Source organism: Haemorhous mexicanus, chromosome 3, assembly GCF_027477595.1.
Source record: "Haemorhous mexicanus isolate bHaeMex1 chromosome 3, bHaeMex1.pri, whole genome shotgun sequence".
Lineage (NCBI taxonomy): Eukaryota > Metazoa > Chordata > Aves > Passeriformes > Fringillidae > Haemorhous > Haemorhous mexicanus.
The window spans coordinates 21,821,986-21,844,130 of record NC_082343.1 but is presented as its reverse complement, the minus strand read 5'-3'; the positions used below and the strand labels follow the sequence as shown (position 1 = coordinate 21,844,130).

Sequence of the window (22,145 nt, the reverse complement as noted above, 5' to 3'; positions counted from 1 at the left end):
GTACACAAAGGACACCAGACTGAGTCTTTTCTGTACTGCAGTGAATTCCTTGGTGTGCTACTAATGTCCAACTATGTGCTGAAGTTTCCATGTCATCCTTCACATATTGTACCAAACGTCCACTTGCAAAGAGCTGAACCCACCCTACATAATCAGTTATGACTCAGCTTGCAACTTTGTCCTGCAGACTCAGGAGAAGACACAACTTAATTTCACTGAGATTCACTTGCCCTTTCCCAAGCCTAGATGTGACAAAGCCATTTGCAACCTACTTTATCACACACCAAACAATGGGTAGGACACCATGGTTCAGCAATAAACATTTCACACTAGTAGCATAAAAGTGACTGGTTATTGCCTTGTTGTTCTTTAGACAAAGGACTCCCTCTTTCTCTTCTCTCAATACAGACAAAACCTTTTCTTTGTGCCCAACATAGGAAAAAGGGGATGAGAGGGCTTTATGCCCTGTCCACACCCTTCACAAAACCAGTGGTTTATTTAGGACCCAAGCCTGCTTCAGTCCATGATCTTCATTACTATCTTAAACACCTCCCCAGTGACACCCTGCAAGACTTTCTACTTGTGGGTCAGCCCTCTGTGTACTTCAAAACTGATGGACAGAGAATGTATAAAACCAAGATTAAAATTACTTTTCTTCAGATACATTGATACTTTCTGTATTGCAGTAACATGAAAGCAGACCATGGGCACTCTGAACAACAGTGTTTTGGCACAGATTTACTTTGGAAAAGAGAAAAGGGAAGGAGGAATACTTTAAAGAGAAGAGTTCAGGCTCATGCACTAATACTTGTAAAAGGAAAAGGGAAAATGGTAGTTAAATCGAGATAGATTACTTATAGACTGTGTGCCACTCAGTGTGCACCAAGATGACACTTTTTTTAAAAAAAAGGCACTTGAACAACTCTCCTGTACAGTTCCCAGCTCATTTGGAGGTCTTGTCCCAGGACCTCATAAGGTTCTCAGTGTCTTGCCAACACTGAGAACAAGAAGGACAGAAGCATTAACTTAAGACTGTATTCAACTAAGACCTTGTTGGCCTGTAATCCATGGGCCTGTAATCATGATGATGCATGGGTTCAAACAAACTGAAGCAGAACAGCCTTACAGGTGAAAGAAAAACTAATGATTATCAACCATTGTGACTAAAACTGGTATTAATTCTGTACAGATTTAAAGTAAATGCATGTGAACACCTGGCAGAAAAAAAGGAAAAAAATCATCTGTTGATGGACAAAACACTAACTTGTGTTTTAAGAGGAAAAGGAAGAGGAGAGAGAAAAGATATCCTGAAATGCAAGAAGTTTAGGCCATTATTTTCCCAAAATGTATGCATAACTACAAACGTTAACAACTGCTATTTTTGAAGCAACAGAAAATCCCGAAGTATTTTATAAATGAAGAATATATTAAAAAAGAGAATAAGCATCGAGAGAAATCTAGCAAATAGCTCATAGCGATGCTGTGCAGTAGTACAAGATGGGAAGTAACATGAATACTTTACATCATTTGAAGTAAAATTTCAGGTAAGAGTCCTCTCTAGAGAAAGAAAAAAACTTCAGATTGCAATGCCCTAATACACCAAAACAATGGGGGCAGTTAGAGATGAGAATCAGAAGGTTTTAATTGTTACAGCTTCCTATTTAGACAAGCAAAAAAAAGGAAAAAAGAAAGTACTATCTCCACATTTATTATATGGGAAGTCTGTCTGTTGAAATTTGAAGAGTGCAGCTTCAGATACACAGAAATATTCAGGAACATGGAAATGGACAACTTTTAAATTACTTTATCAAAGTTCTACAAATCTTCATTTGACGAAGGCAAAGCAATCAGTATTAAGAAATTAAAGCTCACCTGCACCTATCTAAAGCATTTTAATAAACACATAGCTGATGGTGAGATATTGCAAATGGATAATGCCTGGGGCTTTCATCTCCAGAGACCTTGGGTTCAAAGCCTTGCTTAGTCCACAATGAATCCCATTTACAGATTTCACAAACCAAATTCAATAGGTGTATCCCTGAAATACTGACTGCAGCCTTCCTTTTGTTCGCAAAATACGTAACTTCAGCACTAAGAGCATCCTACCCATATGTATTGTCATCCAACAACCACTTCACATTGGCATTATTGGCCACCCCTTCTCACAGGAGGCCCAGGACAGAATAAGCAGGCTATAAGTCATGCCTAATGTACACCTGCAACAGAAACTGGATGAACTCTGCAACTGGAGCCTTGCCTGCCATCTTCAGCAATCTACCTGCTAATATGATTCTCACCATGCTCCTGCAGATCTTTGAAGGGGGTATTAATGTAAGGATCATTTATATTTAAAAAGGTTGTGATTTAACACCCCAAATCCACACTCAAAATATCCTAACAACTCAGTTTATCCCAAAAAAAAATGAGTAAGAACTTCTGGAAAAAAAAAATCTTATTATTCCTTTCTGTGATTGCATTCTTATTGTTTCACCAATGAAAAAACTGCTTCCGCTTTAGGAAAGGAAAAAAATAATTTCTCTTTCCTAGAAACATCTTTGTTCCCCAAAATTTTATCATCATCACCACCTTTTTTAGAGCAGAGGTGAATCCTCATTTTATCCCTTAAAGAAGAACAGAGAACCACAACGGAGAACTGCAATATTAATCCATGAATGACTGTAAAGCTAGTTTATTTACTAGAACTACACACTGCAAAAATACTACCGTTGTGTTTTTCTGCTGTTTTGTCCAAGTTCTGGCCCTTTGATACTCAATTCTGTTTCTTAAAATATCAGCCTTAACTCAGTTTTTACACTTCTATTCTGCTCCATCTAGTGGATTATTGATTTTTGCAATGAATGCTGCAACAATAGTATTGTAATAAACCATGCTGGGTTAGCTATTAGGACAAGAGAGCATGTTCAAATGATTATTTTTTTGGCTTTAGATGAAAGAAATTAAGTCACATTCCTGGGTACCTGGATAAGACTATAGGATTCTGGCAGCATGTTCAAGCAACTTAAATGGGAAAATGGTGTCATTTAATTATATCACTGAAATGAGACTAAGAAGGGACAGGCCTTGATTATAAGGGACAGGTGGCAAAATTTCTCCTGGTGCTTGCACAATTTACTAGGTCAGTCCTGGGGAAAAGAATATTCCATGCCTGTGTTGTTTTGCTAAAACATCAATATCCTCCAGGCTTCATAGCCTAGATTTCAGTTTTCCTCCTGCACTTGGTGATAGGAAAAATGAAGTTACACACTTGATAAGCTGCTTTGTTTGCATGATAGGAATAGTTTTATTCAACCAATTTCCCTTCAGTACACTTACAACTGTGGTGGGCTTTTTTCAGTGCAGTGCTGTCTTCAAAGACTGCTGAGCAGGTCTTCTGCTAACTTTTCAGAGGGGTGTTTAAGGTAATGAGAGTTTGATTGATGAGAAAAAAAATTAGGTAATTAGTCCACCCTTATGTATAGTTCATTTCAAATCAATGCAGCCTTTAATGGTAAGAATATTTGTTTTCATTTCAAAAGCAAATATGAAAATACTTAGCCAACAAAAACCCCCACATCAATGAATCAACAGTGTTTGTTCATACATGGAAGCACTGGAACCAATGATTCAAAGGTAATGCTATTTACATGTCTGGTAGGCGAGGTGTAGGATGTATGCTCTCTGAAGCAATTTACAGCAGAAGAAGGAAATATTAATTTACTCTCCCAAACCACCAAAAGTTACTATATTATGCTTGGTTTCAATCATGAATCTAGCTGGCAAAGCATTAAAAAAGGGTCTATAACCACAAAACCCAGAAGTTAATTGGAATATTAAGCCCAAGGATTTCCAAATAATTGTTTCTAATTTTCTTTTCTTTTTTCTCTCTAACAAGATAGGCAGCTCCAGTAGTCAGTTATAACTGGATGAAATAAGACTAACTCCAGATTTATTTGCTGTTCAGGACTTTACTGCAATAGTATGCAGCCATATAGCACTTTCTATCAAAGAATCTTGAAGTGTTCCATAAATATTAATTCAATAAGCCTCACAACATGCAGGTGAGCTCCATATTATTGTATCTATTATATTTTTGCTGGAGGCACACCAAGTAGAAGTGTCTTGTTCTGGAATAGAAATTAAGTCTTGATTCCAATAATCTGATTTAATCACTAGAATTACTCACTCCATGAAAACCCATCTGCCCCCAGATCAAGAACAACTTTGCCACTGACTTCTGTAGAGACAGGATTTCATGAAAAGGCAAAATTCCTCCTTAGCAATTTGCAACTAAACCCTACTTTTTAGGTTCAACGTCTTGCATTAGTCACTATATCTTCACGAAGTTTCCTCCTAGAAACAGATGACTGACTTCAACAGAGAAGCATAAATATTTTAAAGATTTTAAGTATGCACACAATTGACCTGATACATTATAATAGCACAGGCAATATGACAATATACACCTTTACTCTGTGCTGCTGTAATTCATGAGAGTCAGAGTTCTGACTTTGCAAATAGAATTGCAGACTTAATTTTCAGAAGTGACTTCCATTTTTACATTCACAATTTTGCAATCACCGTAGTTGTGAGAACGGTGATATGCATTAAGGTAATTGATTGTGCTTTGAAATCAAGTAATCAAATGAGCATCAATTAAGGCTGCAAATGTTTGAAGCCACAGAACTACAAAGCAAAATTATTTTTCCTTGTGAGCTTCCAGCAAAATACACTAAGCAAAACTCTGTCTTCTTTCTGGATCAGCCTCACACCAAATATTTAGTGAATATATTTAAGATGCATTTTGGATGATAATTTAATAATTGAGGGGTCCACATGTAGACTTTTTCTATTTACCTCCTATGCACCACAGTGCCTGGCTTCTTCCATCTGACCCACCAAATGGAGCTGGAACCTGAAGAGAGATCCAGGCCTCCTGTACAAAGCATGGAGGAAGGCAGGCTCTCAGGGCAGAATATAAATGAGCCCATACACACATACTGCTGCCACCTACACCTAGTTTATATGTACAGTTTATGACTAACTTTCAGACCTGTGCTTCCACCAGGCTTCCTGGAAATGCTCTGCTCCTTTCAGGACTCTTGACCTCCTATTCCATTCCTTTCTGCAGGAAGGTGGGTCAACAAGCCTTTTCTCCAGCAAACTTGGACTGCTTCTCTTAAAAAATAAAAACCTCAGTTCCTTCCAGTTTAGAGCCTTTACATGGATTTAACACCCTCCTCTGTATAAGGAAGTAAAAAGTATTCCAGCTCCTGGGAAACAGATCTCTCTGTTATAGTGAAGGTGTGGAGAAACTAAAGCAACCATGCTGGCTGCAGAAACATCACCTCTCCCTTTCCACAAGCTGGCTGCTGCTGAGGCACCGCAGTGGGATCCCCAGGATGGCACAGGAGAAAGTGACTGCAGACACTGTGTGGTGTCTGTGTGCTGAGGTGTGATGGGGTGCTTTGAGAATGCCTGCCAGATCAGGCCCTCAGGGGACTCAGAGGAACATCCCTGCTTCCAGAACTAAACAGAAGATACCTTGTGAGCTGTTCAGACCTGTCAAAACAGACACTCCTGCATTTGCACAGAAGTATGATGCTGTAGATGGCTACAGAAATTTTAAGGGCACTCTAGAAACTACAGCATGAACTCCAACACCTGGGAAATTCCACTATTAAAAGATATACCAGGACCAACACTTTGGATTAAAGCAGATAAATTCCACCAATCATTTCACTTCACGTAACTGGGGTATATAAGTGGGATCACTTTTGGCTTGGATTGTCACTATATATGCAAAACTCCCTGAACCTCAAGAATCATTTAGCATCCCAGATTAATACTAAAACAAAACAAAAACCCCAACCTGACTATTTTCGAGGTACAAGAAAAGGCAAAACAACTTTTCAAGACTGTTTGACTACTCAACCTGAATCTGCAAATACCTACTACAGCAGATCAGGTTTGGTACTTCACTGATTCCAGCGAAAGTACCAGGAAAATCCCACCCCATACTAAGTGTTGGCAGCACCACATCCTGAAATTGTAAACTCCCGAGGCACAAACCTGTCTATAAAACTCTTGGACATCTAAGATTCTATAAAAATAATAATGCATTCAGCTATATGCAATTTTCAGCTAAAAATCAGTCAATCCCTCTTTCTCTGCCCTCCCACCTCCACACAGTTACCACAGAAATTTTGTTCTGTTAGGGTAATATATATTTTTAATGCAAAATTTCAACAGGAACCATTTTTATGGTCTACTAATAAACCCTTGAAAACAGGGATTTATAATGGAAACAGTGACGGACCCTTAACTACAGTGTATGCAACCATAATAAAAAGAATTAATGTAGTCAATTTGTACTACTGTTCTCAGAACAAAAAAAACCTCTATTTCAACTGCAATCCTTTCAACAGCTGATTGGCAAGCCTGTCCATTTCTAGTCTGCAGTGTTGTCAGTTGTCTTCAACATGATAATGAGCCTGTCACCATATTCAAATAGCCCTGTGACAGCATGTTTTGTGAGCATGACGTCCACTGCAAAGGGTCTGTCAAAAAGCACCTTTCAGAAAATGAAAAGAGAATGCTTTTCTGATGATAAATCTAATTTCTTCATAGCTAAAAGAGTGAGATTTTTCATCTGATTTTGTCAGTGTTGTGTTGCATTTGTGTCTTCAGATAATCCTGCGTTCTGATGCATAAAATTTTAAAGTTATCTGTAAAGACAAAGTGAGAAATAATAATCTTTTTGGAGTTCACTGGAGGTCTAGCATAAAACTGCAGTACTGCTGGCTTTCCATCAAATTAAAACTGGAGGGGGGAGGGAATGGCATGGAAGGGTAGCTTGCAACCAAAAGCAAATAAGGCTCCCAGTAAAGATCTCAAAGTCTACACACACTAGGGTCTCCACTCTTCCCCAAAAAGCCTATTAAAAACCTCCCTTGCTCTGTGTGGTCCTAGTTAAGTATGACCAGGTTGCATAAAATTCCCTGGCTTTCAGACCAAGGCAGCAGAATGGAGACACAGGCAGAGCTTCCAAGCACTGCTGCAACTCAGGAGTGTGTGTTCCACGTTCAGCTGGAACTCCTGAATCTGTCAGCTGGGGAAATTTTCACCGAGAGAAAAATTTGAATATTTTGGCAACACAGATTCCTCTCCATGTGTCTAAGCATCCTCTGTTAATATCAATGTGAAATACAGAGGAACATTGAAATACAGCGCTTCATTTTTCCTGTTGACAAAAGCTGCCCTTAATTTCACTTCACCTTTTAGGATTCTTTTCACCAGTAGCTGATTGAGGAGCTCACATCTAAAGGGAAGTGTTAAAAAGAGAAATGTAAAACCCCAAAGGAGCAAGCAATAAACCTTTCTCTCTTTCAGTCACTGGGTGAGAAAGGGGTGGACACAGCTGGACTTTGAAGTCCCAGGCTGAAAGACACATTAACCTCAGAGCAGAAGTTTCACTTCTAGCTGTGCTTCTAACACCACATGTGACTTTTACTAAGACACTCTTGTTCTCTTTCTCTAAGGTTTAATATTGTAAAATGGGGCTATTACTGTCTACATATCACAGGTGTCCTCTAAAATGTATAAAAAATATTCCCTGAAAAACTTGTTGACAAGCTGACAACATTTTTGCTGCAGAAAAATCATGCTGCACAAGCCCAAGGTGTTTCGAAAGTACTGAAGAAGATTGTTTTCTTAAATATGGGTGAAAAACAGCAAACCTGTAGCATTAGGATGCTAAACAGGCACTTCCCCAGCTAACTACTGAATAGTATCAAAATTAAGTATTTTACTACTACTACCACCATGTGTTTTTCAGGCCACTAAGAAGGTAAGGTTGACAATCACATAGGGCTGCAGTCTAAAGGCCGTACCTGCAAGAATCTGGTGGGATTTGTATGAGGTTAGGGGCACACAGATACTATAGGTGTGAAGGCACAAATTATCTTTACTCCTTCGTCATCTTCAACATTTCTCTTTGAAAGGACTTCTCTGCTTTTGTCTCCCAACCGCCTTTTTTTTTCCTTCTGCTTACACAGATGAATAAATACAAATATTTATTCTGCCTATAATTCATGATGAAAATTATGAGTGAATAAGAGATTTGATTAATTCAGGTCTATCAGGCTGAAATAAGACAATTTTACTGAAAGCCTATTTTTTTTTTTTGTTAATACATGGAGATCATAATATAAAGGATCTGTGTTTTAAATGTGGAATATACAGTATGGTATGCCACCCTTGATCATGTAATTCAATACACCTGTAACTGAATAAAATGCAAAGGTAGGATTATTACAATTTTTTTTAAGCGAAGCCAACTAGGCACTATGCAGCTTTAGACAGCACAAATGGACAATCAACATTAAACATGACTGATTTTTAAATTCTTCATTGCTCAGCTGGAGGAAAGTATTACAAGGCCAAAAAGCAGAGCTATGGACAGCTGGCTTTGTGCAGTACCAGTTCTCTGCCTCAATTTTCAAGCCATTCATTTCTTGCGTAGGGGGGAAGGGAGGGGGGAAAAAAGCCAAAAAAAAAAAAAAAATCTAAACTAGGCCATACAAATGTACAAAGAAAGCTTGGGTTTCTAGGACTTTCATTGTCTCAGGGAGTCGTCACCACCCTGAACCCTCATTAAAGCTGAAGAGATGCGGGAGCGGCATTAAAATGAATGCAAACCATTTGCCGCAATCTTCTGCTCCCACCATCTCCAAATGAAGGCAGGCATTGCATAATCCAGGCAGCTCGAGCTCCTGACAGGTGGATGATTTATGCTCATAGTCGGAAGAATCGGAGAGCCTGCAGAGGACACAGCGTGAGCAAGGTGGTGGCGAGACAGATGCTCTCAGTGGGCTTGCAGAGGCTGGCAGGCTCCAGCTAGCTCAGGTGCAACTTGAACACTTTAGTACTGAACTCATATTGCCTGGATTCCAGCACAGCAAGATACCATTTACAATATTATGTACAGTAGATATACTATCAAACCTATCTGTGTGCTGTTTATCTATGTGTGTGTACACATACACACACAAAATACATACAGTTTTTTCTATTTGCATTTCAACTCGCTGTGTTCACGTACACTTTGCGTGTGCATATTCTACACTGAAAAAGAAAGGGCAGATTAGGACAAATTCTGCATTGTTACAGCCACATAGCATAAGTGAAACCACTGAAGTTGAACAGATGTAAGTGGGGGAAGAATTTGGCTCTAGCTTTCAGAGAACAGGGATGGATCTGGGATACTGAAAATTCTTTCAGTTTTAAGAGTGTTCAAAAGCTAGAGAAGAAAATGACCAGAGGAAAAATGAAAACACCCATAGGTCTGAATATAATGGGATATTCTCATCACTAACGACATATCTATTTGTAAAGCACAGGAAATGCCACAGTTACACTGTTACTGCAAAAAAGCACAATATTAGCAAAATATAATGTAAATGACCCTCATGTCATCTACTTCAATCTTTCAATGACATTATTTTTACTGCCTTATTTGGGGGTATTTAAAAATCCCACCCAAAACTGCAACATCATTTCAACCCACGTAATTCAGCTTCCTTTTCTAAAAGGAAGTAGAAATGGGGGTTTGACTTTTCACTCCTGTAAGCAAAAAACTGTTCTACTACAATAATACATAAATGAAAACACACATGTACCTTATACAGGTCTATGCCACACCTCTATATGTATTTTTCTTCTTTAGCAGAAAAGGTGAAGCCAGGACTAAATTATCCTGCCTTAAGCATGTCAACAAAATAAACAATTCACCTGTCTCATATCAGACTCTCCACATTTTCCAGTGAAACCTGTCACTTAATTAAGTATGTAATTTTCAGGGGCGGCCGAGGAGTTAAAGCATTCAAATGTGCACACTGCAGGTTATCTGGGTTGAATCTGGGACTTTGCTGACTCTCAGCTCCTCTCCACTTTAACAGATGGGGTCAGAGGTGAAACTGCAGACGAGAATTAAAGACACATACATCCCTTTAATCAGATAACACATTCAAAGACTTGCAAATTCCCAAGAAGCCACTTTACAGGCACGTGTCATGGGCTATTCCATAAAGGGGCAGGGAACAGTGAAGAGGGAACATGGACTTATTTCAGCTAACCAGCATTAAAAAAGGAAACTAGAGAAAACAAATGAAAACAAAATGGGATGGATTTTTAACATTCCAAATGCTTTCTCATTGCATACACCTCCCTAGAGAGGAACACCAATGTTGGAAGCCTTAACACGCTGCATTCAAATGTTTTTCCTAACTTCATTAATCAGCTGTGTTTAAGAATACATCTCTAACAAGTATTTTAATTGGAGATGAGCTGAAGCATCCTGCCAGGATGGATATCTCCAGCAATACCAGGATGCCCAGAAGGAAATACAGTCATTCAGCCTGACTAGTCCTCACGAAACAGTGAGTCAGCTACAAAAACCTCAAGAAATTCATGATTCTCTCTCCCACCCAGCCAGAAAAAAACTGCCTGGAGGATATGTGCTCACAGCAACTATTTTCTCATCAGCATTATTCTGATACAATCGTGGTTTGGAAGAGGAAAATGGATAGAAAGTCATGAAAATGACAGAAGATAAAAGGAGAAAAGAAAAGGATCTTATGTCCTCTTAGCTACTCTGTGGCTTTGTTCTCCAATTACTGCATCCCTCTGCATCTCATGCAGGATCAAGCAGTGGCCATGTGGCACACTCCAGCAGCTGGAAGACCAGCAAAGACTGTGGCTGTGAACACCCGACTCAAGAGGTGTTCCAACTTCTTTCTGTCTGAAATACAGTCAGAGACTTGTACTTTGGATGATGTTCTTGAGGTCTGTTGAGAAGCAAGAGTCTATTCAGTCCCTTATTATCTCAGCCTAATTCTTCACCTGAGTTATAACTCAACAGAAACTTTCTAATACATCTTTGAGCAAGAATCCATTTGAACTGGTATTATAAAACAGACTGCTACTTTTTAAGGGAAATATTAATTTTCCTTTATTTTGACACTCAGTCTATTCTGTCTTCAAATTGGAAACTTAAGAGCTTTCATTAAAAGTTTGACAGGGAAACCAGCAAGTGGCTTGTGACCTGAAAAATCAGTACAGAGGAAGACTTCTCTGAACACTTCAATAGTAACATGCTGGTATCCTCAGTGTGGATCCAATGTGTATTTATGCCATCTCTTAAGTAATCTTACCATAACTGATACCGCTTCCTATCCAGAAATGCAGTTCTGGTGACTTAGAACAAGATACTCCTCCCAAATGTTATCCACTGAGATTGACCATGCAATGAAATCTCAGGTGCCCATTTCTAAAGCATGGATTAAACTACAGAAAAAAAGAAAATGAGACAGAGCACATGAACTTCAAATGCTGGAGACCACTGCAAACACTATCTAGCAAACCGACATGAAAAGCAACATGTGGCTGTACAAGTGTTGAGCAAATGATGTAAGACTGATCTGTCGATTGATTCAGATCACAACAGAAGACGTGGCTCATCTTCAGTCACCCACCCACGGAACTGAAAGGAGTATTAGAAGAGACAGGGCATTGGTGAAGTAATTTTTACACTGCTGAATAGAAATTATAAGAACACACTGTATGGACTAATGCTTGGCTGAAGAGGGAAAGAAAAGGAGACAAAAGACGAGGATGATGATCTTGTACTACTTGTGTTTTCCTAGGATCTACATGTGCTCAACATGCAGCAAGTTACCAATATTTTCTCTTGCTGGTCAAGCAGTTTTGCTGATAAACAGCGCACCAACAATTCTGCCACTAAGAGCACAGACTGGAGTTAAGCTGATTAAGGGACAGTATCACACAGACTTTCTTTTAGAAAGTATTTCAATTTTTCTAAATTAAGTATTTTAATAATTAACTGTTTTAACATGGACTGCAGTAAGATCCCATGCAAGCAAGTTGTATGGAATGTTGATCTTGGATCTGCTACACTAAAACTGTAACTCAAATTGACTTCTCATCTTATACCTGATGATCCTGAGACATAAACCAGAGAAAAATAGATACACACATTAAATTTGCTGGAAAAATAAAGAGCAAAAAGGAAAATATTGATATTATTCAGTAAGTGTAGGTATTTAACATAGCTGTATTTGACTTTCTGCAGAATCATTTATCTAATAAAAGCCTATTGAGGCTTAAAATAAAGCAAAGTTTTTTCATTTATAAAGATTAATAGCTATATTAAGCAACTACTGCGAACACAACAGACTCCCCTCATAATTTCCCTTTTCTGTCATATAAATACCCGAAGAAAAGAAAACAAAAAAAAAGAAAGAAAAGGGAAAAAACCAAAAAGCTGGTTAGATGAGATCTATTATTAGAATAGCTAGTAAGCATGGCAAAAATCTGACAAAGTGACAATTCATTGCAGATGATCACAATTATTTCAGAATTCAGGCTGCTGATTTTCAACCACAAAAGCCACATTACAAACACGAAATGAAATAATATTCCAGCTTCATATTCCAGTGACTCAGTGAGTAGAACTGGCAAAGGCTCACCACTTGCAATAACTCCCCAGCTTATAAAAGGGCAATGACTGCTCAGAGAGAAGACTGTGGCTTAGTCACATTAATGTCTCAAAACTCACATTGATTCTAACTTTTTTTTTTTTTGTAAGACAGCAGAGATTTAGAAGTGTGAAATATTTGAGGGATGGCACTATATGAGATCAGATCTAGCAACTGCAGGTGGAAATTTTCTTGCTTCTCAACACATTTATTGCTTTGACTGAGTGAAGAGGCCAAGAGAATTCCTCAGTCACTCAGCTTTTCAGTGCCAATCCATCCCAAGCAGCAGGAGTCTGCCTGTACATCTGCCACATGGGTTCTAGCTACCAGCACCTGCATCATTTCAGCCCTTCACCCCAAATAATTCTACCATACATTCTCTTGTTTTGACAAAGATTTTACACAGAAGAATTTTGGTGAGGAGCTGTGGGTGCTGCCCAGGCAAAGGCTGAGTAAAATACAGAAAGGTTGGCTCCAGAGTGGCACTTCAGAGATTAGGACATGTACTACCCTTAAATGCACTTCTGCCAGAGATTCTACACCTATTCCACTCAAGCAGGGGATGTGCAAGTATCTGCACAGCAGAAACAGAAAAAAGTGAAGAATACAAATTACATTAATGCTACTCTTTACAAAATGAGACTTACTTAACATAAGGCAGGACCCACGTGCAGGAATTCAAGAACTCTGCAATAAAGGGCAGTGCCACATTTGATGTGTGTGTTTATGGGTGGCAGAGACCAAGAATGAAAGCCAGCTACTCGTCTGTGAGAGCATGGGAAAAGTCCTGCATCCTTCAGACTTGTCTCTACCTATCCCTGTAACTTTTATTGCTGTCACTATGCTTCCAGTGCATAAGCAAATGTTCACAGGGGCTAAATCCAACAAACATATTTTGCAAACAATGGAATATTTTCTAGAAAATTAGGAAAGTACTGCTTCCTTATTTTAGGATCAGAAGAAGAAATATGACAAATGAGGACATGCAGTTAATCACCTCAGATTATGATGTGAAAATATTAGTACAAAGTGATTAATTTTTAATAGTAATTTAAGCAGACTCATGAAACTGCAGAACGTACTCCTTCCAATTCTGAGCAAGTAATATGTAAGATATGTGCACTAGGAAAATTACTGTAAAATTTAACCCTATTCAGAATCCTTCAAACTCATTAACAGAAGTACAAAGTAACTTTAGGTTGGAAGTATTCTTTGTCTGTCTGACCCTGCAAACAACTGCTGCCACCGGGATTCTCAACAGCAATGACTGTGTGAGCAGACCCAGCGTAACAGCTAATCTCAAGGAAGCTGCTGGTGAGTGAGCCAGCAAACAGCTCTGACCTCAGATTTGCAAATGCTAACACAAACCACCCCCCCCCCATTTACAGATCTGTGTAAAGCCAAGAAATGTAAATAGTTCTCAAACGCAGACTTACAAACAATACTGCTTTCTCCACATCCACATCATATCTTTTGTGGAAGGCAAGCATTTGTATAAAGGGAGAACAGTAATACAAAATTTCATCTAGAAAGAGAGAAATTTTATTTAAAGAGCAAGTCCAGCAAACTGCTGGGATATCTGTTTTATTCCCCAAAATACTCAGGGACAGAACACAAACCAGAGTGGCACAGCACTGGAACACAAGCACCATGAAAGCTTCTCAGGAGGCCAACACTTGGTAGGAGCTGTAGGTGCTTTCATATGACTTGGGAAGAAAATCCACATCCCCAATATTTGCTTTTTCTGGGGTATTTTTCTAGTGGATGAACAGAAATGCTAGTTGCTTGAGCTGACTATAAACACTAACCTGAAGTTGAATAGTTTGTCCTTCTTCATCAGTTACAGAGAGTGGATAGTCATGAGCTGCATTTTAGGGCAGACAAATTGGGCTGTCAGTTCTAATGTGTGAACTGGGCTATCAGGTCACATTTTGGTTAGGAGCAAAGAAGCCTACTTATGAACACCAGCAGCACTTAGAGATTAGCTTCTATTGTTTCCAAGGAGATTTAACAGGTCCCAGTATATATTAATCCAAGCACACGCTGAATGAAAGAAAGAAAGAAAGGGAGTGCAAAGCGAAAGGGGGAAAGAAAAAAGGGAAAGGAAGATATAAAAGTGAAGGAAAGGGAGAAGTAAAAGGGAGGAAGAAAAGAGGGGAATGGATGAATGGGGAAGAAAGGAAGGAATAGGAGAAGAAAATAAACAGTTCAAAAAAACATCCGCACTAGAAACCAACCTCCTCCATAATACGTTGAAACATAGAGGAGAGCTGAGACATCAACAGGAGACACACTATGTTATCTCTTGATGTTATAACACAAGAGGTTTGTTTAATATCCTGCATTAATGGAGAAGCTCCTTAAGTGTAATATTACGATAGAGAGCATAAGAAATATCACTGAGGTCACTGCTGCTCTATTAACTGTCATCCTGTACAGAAATATTTTCTTTGAATACCATTAATGCTTTCTCCTTTCCTTTGTTCTGATTTCTAAAGGCAGCAGAAACTAAAACTTCGTCCGCAATAATTTCTGCTTTCGTCTTGGCAGACTAATGGTATTAGACTTGTAAGAGAAATTTACCTTGGCAAAGTCTGATGCACAGGTCTTTTCAAAAGAGATGTTGTTAGAAGGAATCCTATTAAGCAGGCTTTTTCACTACCCTCAAATCATAGGTGATAACACAATTTTAGTCATAAAGAAGATTGCTTAGTTTTATTTATTATTTTGAGAGAGAATCCATTAATCTGCTGCTCTGCATATCACACATCTCTTTATGTAAGACCAAACTCAAGCTGCGTGTTCTCCTTGCTCTATTGGATTCATTTTCATAGACTGTCAAAGCCAGAAAGGATCAATATGATAATTTAATCCGATCTGCTGCTTAACACAAGCCAAAGATGTTCATACGGTAATCTTTCCATAATAAACTCAGTAATTTATGCTTTAAAATACACATACCTCTTCCTAAAAATGTATTCTTATATTTGAATGAATGAAATCTCTCAATGTGTCGAGCAAAAATATTTTAGACACCGCCAATTTTAGCATGTTCAGAAAAAGTGTAACTCGTGTAATAATCTTCTGGTTCATTACATGAGTTTCTAAAATGTTCAAGTATTTTTAAAACTGTCAGGAGTTGCTTTTATTTAGATCACAGCTAAAGAAAAACACTTAAAAGTCCAGAATTTCTTACAAAGCAGATTCTAACTACTGACTTACTATTTCCCTAGGGATGCTGAGGTCTCTCTGAGGGTATGGATGAATTCTCAAAAAACCCAAGCAAAGTAATGAATGAGAAGTGTTGAGGGCTACTCATCGAGCAGGGCAAGTACAACATGCAAAGTGCTCTGTTGTGATGGGAAGTCACATCAAGTCATCACTGACATCAAGTCAGCAGTGCCAGATGAAAAGCTCAGAGAGTTTCTGATCATTTTTAGAGCCTGAATGACGGCTCATGTAAAAGCAACTGTGAAGATTCACAGACACAAAAAGGTATATTGCTGGTTTCCCCACAGCACAGATTGCTAAACCTGCCAAATGAGCAGCAATCTAACACAGCTCTAAGAGCTTCCATTAATACTTGGTGAGGATCTGGCTTCTCATTTGTAATAGCAGGACTAATTAAGCTGGAATTTTGTTACTCTGCCTATTCTATCTAGGTACCAAGTGACTGAGGAAAATTTGTAAAGGTCATCCATTCCCAAGGAAAATACAAAAATACTTACATGAAGTGACCCATGTCATTTTATTGTAGTATACTTTACTTTTCATATAAACTTCCATTTTTTTCCCATGTATCACTCATTTAGGAACTAGACTTTCTGAAGTAACAAGCAATGCAGATCAGACACTGCACACAGTCCATAAAAAGTTCTGAAAACACCCAAATCCCAGAAATGACAGATATGTGGGAGATGTTTTGGTATTAACAGTCCTGTAAGAAATACAAACTAGTACTGCAAAGAACTGTGAGAGCTAGAACAGGATAGAGTATTCCAGATGGTCTAAAAGCTGCATTAGTGCCACTCAACAGATTCCCCTCTGAACTGTAGTTTTTAACCTCCCTACAATACAGGGGTAGGTAAAACTGAGGCTAAAGCCTTGCCTCTATGAAGAAAACTAAAATATATGGAATAACCTCTTGTCAAAACAGTTATATAAATGCTGCATCTGAAACAAAAAGTGATTTTATTTTGGAGTAATTCCTCCATTGGAATTATTTCACATGGGAAGCTCTTAGGAACAAGATCTCTCCTATAATAAACTTGGAATAATATCTTCTACCACAAATATAGGCTAGTAAATAGTCCCACATATACTATTAATAGGCATACAGCACTAATTAAAGATTAGATGTTGAATTTTACTCAGATCACCTAGCAATAGAAAAAAAAAAGTCAAATATCTACTCAAGATTCCCCATACTACCTTATGTAGTTTTGAATCCAATTTTTCTTCTTAGAAGACAAAAAAAAAAAAACAAAACAAAAAAAAAACCACCTTCTTTTTCTCAATCCAACTAGCTTATAAAAAGGGAAATAGCCAAAATACCCAATCTTGCACATGAGCACAGATTTAATTCTACCACCTGAAGCAAAATAATCACTGGCTTCCAAAGAGTTTGAAAGGCCAAACTTAAAAGTCAGATTCTAAACCAACAGAACTGAAAACTATTGAATGTCTTCAAAATCTTCATTTATAAATAAGAGCAAATTGTTGTTCATGTCTCCCTGCACCCTTTCAGCAATTTCAATATTATTTCAAGAAATCTCAAGGGATACATTTGAAAAGTTTCTACCTAGACTATACAAGAATCGTTAATGTTGTTTCAGCTGTTCTCATGAATCTGAGACAATTCACCAAAATAAAAGTACAGTCAAAGAAATTGCATTTCAGTAGAAGAATCAATTGAGAAAAATCCATCAGAAAAAACCTGATTTTTTGTAACACTGACCCAAAATTAAATATAGAAAACGTAAATTTTCTTCTTTGAGTGCAATGTATTCTGCTTTGCTGCTAATAACCTCACCTTAAAAAGTAAATGAAAACAGAACATCCTCATATTTGTCCTATCTCTAAAAGCTCATCAGCCTCTGCTGAATGTTACAGTGTGAAGGATAACATCCTCAAAATCCATCCACAGACCCAGACATGATTTTAACTAACAGTCCATGGGCTAAACCAAAATGATGTGTTCCTCCAGACCAGTCTGTACAAACTTTCTGATGATACTCAACAGGAGATGCAGCCAGGGCCTCAATCCCACTCCAGCCCAGCCAGCCCAGCCTGGCATTGCTGCAGCATTTCTTCTTTGGCTCCTGGCCCACATCCTAAAAATTATTAAGAATCTTGATCTAGGTGCTGCTGGTTAAGTCCCACCAAGATCCATGAGAAAATGTACAGAAAATGCCTACTTCACCTTGTACTTTATGTGACCAGAAATCCAATTCCCTCCCAGGATTTGACCCCAAAACACAGCCCCAGCACCCTAACACCAGATCTCCCACAGAAACACTGGATGCTTGATGAAAAACACCATTATCTTGTCACATAAATGATTGAACATGCAGATGTCGTAAGGGAAGCCACCCTATACATTTGCTATTTGTGGTGTTCAGACCCTGCCCTAGAAGCCAAGCCAAACTCAGAATCTTTTTCCAGGCACTGTGATTACTACCATGAAATTCATATGACAATTCACAAAATGACAATGTAGTAAAGTCCTTTCCAATGTGAAGGGAAGACAATATCTTATAATTGTTTCACTTTGGATTACACTTTTAAACTGTTTGTTAAGGATAAATTTCTACAAGGAAACTCCCCACAAACAAGGTAATATTTCTGGAGAAGATGCACCCTGGCAGATGTGCTGTTCTTGTAAGGAATGTGATGCTCCTCTCAAAGCTGCTTAAACTTGATTTTATTTCAGGTCTGCAACTAAATTTTTTTTGTAAATAGATTTAGGCTGTCAATTTCCAGGCATGCTGTGCCATCAGCATGTAGAGACTGCTGTGACAAACGTGGAGGCTGCAGCAGCAAATTTTATTATAAACTGGTAATTGAATTGAACAGGTTTACATTTGAATAGATTTACTGCAGCATGATCTCTGACATGCTGCATGGCACTGAAATCCTTGTCTGTACATAAAGAAACACTGAGATACAGCAAGAATAATTTCAGCTGATTTTAAGTCTGTGCTAATCAATAAATTTATACCACTTTACACATGCAAGAAGTCAGTACATTATCTTTCTTAATTCTGTACATAAAGGATGTGGTCCAAGTCAAAAAGTCATCCCTAGACTTCCCTGTAGGTTAAAATAACAACATCCAGCTTCAAAACTACCTTCCAACAAGAAAAAAAAATCTTTACAAGTACAATCTTTCAAATGTATTGTGAATCAGTATGATTTAAAAAGTGGCCACTAAAGGGGAAAAAAAATTAAATGCCCTTACAGGTTCTTGCAGGTTGTTATAATAGGTGGTAGATAAACAACACTGTCTTTTCAAAGTAATTAGTTATTTTGCCATTTAGAAAAAGGTATGTACTTTTAGAGTAGAAAATTCATGCAATTCTTATTAAGAAAACTTGTGGCAATGATTTGAATCCATGGACAATGAACATTCAAACAAAAAAATATTACTCACAATGTACATACGTATTATCCAACTAAATGATCTCAGTTAACAAAATTGTATGCAGAAAGAGTAAATCTGCACACAAATTTGCTGAGATAATTAATCATTTGCAGAGAAGACAACTTCCTCTTGCAGTGCCAGAAGCTGCACACTGCCTAGATTTTTTAAATATATGTATGTTAATGCATGCACAATAGTGCCCTCAAAATTCAGAGGAAAAGGATTAAAACAATTCACCTGCATGTGCCCTTGGTAGCACTGCTTCATTTTCAAAGAAGTTGCTCAATATATCTGTATATTAGGTAACTAGTGATACAGGGGTTTAACTTACTAAAAAAAGATGCTGAGAAGCACAGTGCTTTTCAAAAGGTGCCATGCCCAGTCATCCCTTTCTTTTCACAATTTATCTAAGCATCATCATTTCACTTTCAAGTAGCTGCTCCTAGTGGTCAGCTATACGAGGATTTTGGCAAGTAAGAACTCTCCCATAACCACTGAAAAGAGGGTCAAATCCTGCCATTCTTACTGAGGCAAAATCTCCATCGAATCTGACAGGAGTTTTGCTCAAGTAAGACTAAGGACAGCAGGATTTGGCTCACAGGATCATAGCATCTGCCAAAGCAGTTGCACAGAACAAGGTTTATTCTTAGTAAGTATAATCCAATAAGAATATGCCTGTAGGTGCGTGATAGGCCTAATTTGCCCATCATCTCACCACTGGTCTATGTTGTTTCTTGGATTTTTACCCCAATAGCTGCATACTTACCCTGTTTTGCATTACCACCAAGCCATTTGCAAAAATCAGCCAGTTATTAAAGCAGAGTTTTCAAGCACTGACAAAGCAAAATTGAATAGGATTGTTTTGAAGTGGTTGCTTAACACAAAGTACACTCCTCTGGATACAATACTTAGAGAACACTATGCTGATTTTATTTCAAACGTTTATCTAGTTCAGAAGTACACGGCATCTTTCTTGGTGGTGACAGTCCCCTAAAATAATAATGCATGTAATACATGCACTTACAAGTGTATTCTTGCACATACATTAACAGCAATGTAAGTGCATAGCAGGCAACCAAGATTTGAGGAATCACCTCTTTGTGTCACATAGATGAAGCAGGTTCCAGGTAAGACAGCACCATTTCTTGAGTATATTTTCTTGCATTCAATATCTTCAAAATGTAACTGATGAATTAAAACATTCAATACATACTTACAGTGAGGGGCAGTGGTTCTCAGACATTTTTAGGAAAAAAAAAAGGCTGGAGGGTGGATTGTCCTCTTCTGCACGCCAAAATTTCCTCCAGTGTAGTTACAGTAACTTCAGTACACACACACACAGTACTTATTTAATTTAGAAGTAACCCTTTTCATTTGTCCTGATGGAATGAAGACTGAATAAAAGGAAGGAACAGTGTGTGTTTTGGTTTTCTGCCAGAACTGGGACAAAGTAACAGTGGATAAGGAATGGAGGAAAGAAATCTTTAAGAATTCTGATGGTTACTCTATCAGTTACTTACTGAAGGAGGTGGAATGCTGAGGTGCATTTTGCTTTACTACACAAGATGATGAACTCTATGTGGATAAAGCATGATTCCATAGCTTAGAAGCAGATGTCAGAAAGAGCAAGTATACATGAAAATTGCCTTTGCAGTAACTGATTAGATCACTTACCAGTCTCTCTTCTTTCCTGATTGCCCTACAGTTGTAGCAAATGTTTGTAGAGACATAAAGATGGAGGTGGTCAGTCTTACCTTCTTTCAGCATGCCAACTTTTAGACATTTCATGAAGCGGCAGGCTTGGCAGGACTTGCGTCTGCGCTTTGTGATTTCACATTCATTCGTTGCTGGGCAGCTGTACTCTATGTTACCTGTGGTGGAACAGACAGGGGAAGAGGTGCTCAGAGCCACTGACTAACCAACACAACAGATACAACAAAGTACTCATCCAATTGCCTTTGTATTTCATTTTGGAACATACCAAGAGTAAGCAGTGCTACAGAAAGGAAATGCCTCTCAAATAAATAGCTGAGTAAAAGATGAAGTTTTTTCACACTTCTTTTTTAATCTAGACATCTATATGAAAGAAATATAAACAAAACCACAACTAATGTGAGTCTGTGTCTCACTCCAAATATGGTCCATAGGAAAATCCGTCACCTATGTTATTCCTGCTGACAGAATAAAGACATTTTGTCATTTATTTTCTGTAGCAAGCCACAGGCTTTGGCTCCTTCTCTGAGCGCTCTTTATTTTCCTTTTTAGCCAATTTCATTAGTCTCTCTTTGCCTAGAATTCAAAAGGAGGACTGCTTTATTGCATAATCAACTATAACAGGTACGATGGAGTTTCAGCCTTCTTCCACTACAGCTGGCACAGAGCATAAGGCAGGACTCACTGGGACTGCTACCACCACATCTAGCATGTTCTACAGCTACCAGGCCAGATCTCTGCTCCAGGACATCTCTTCTCCCTATACTTTCGACCAAGTTCTTATACTGAGAGGCAGCAGGAATAGGATCATTCCTGCCAAGCTGTCAGGATAGCAAAAACTGAAAGAGATGCTTGCCTTTGCCCCTGCTTCTCACAATTCCCCTCTTAAGGCCTGCCACAAGCTCGATCCTTAAATGTGAGCCCTTCTCATCATGGGCAAAGCAGTCTCTTTTTTTCTTTGTAGCTGCTGCTTAATATTATTTCTCCTCAAAAATCAGAAAATAAAAGCTTGCAAATGATCAAGTAAAATACAAGAGCGGTTTACTTTTTTTAAATCACATCTCTGGGTATCCAAGTCCAAATGCGAGAACATCTGTTCTCTTTTGCTCTGGTACCACTGCACTTTCATAAAACAGCTTAGCTCAGCTTATTCATCTGCCCAGCCATGCATCCCATAGCCCAACACCACATCCAGTATGACAGACTTTGCAACAGCCAGAACTGACACTGGGAAA

At 38.4% G+C, this 22,145-nt stretch overlaps 1 protein-coding gene across 18 annotated transcripts in view; it reads right to left on the bottom strand.

The window, feature by feature from the left end:
- The window catches only part of ESRRG (estrogen related receptor gamma), a 372,225-nt gene that overhangs the window by 89,586 nt on the left and 260,494 nt on the right, over positions 1-22,145 (bottom strand). For all 18 annotated transcript variants that reach the window (XM_059841044.1, XM_059841041.1, XM_059841045.1 and 15 more), the window contains one exon: positions 20,952-21,068. In XM_059841044.1, the coding sequence (XP_059697027.1) occupies positions 20,952-21,068 (117 nt within the window). The remainder of the gene's footprint in view (positions 1-20,951; positions 21,069-22,145) is intronic.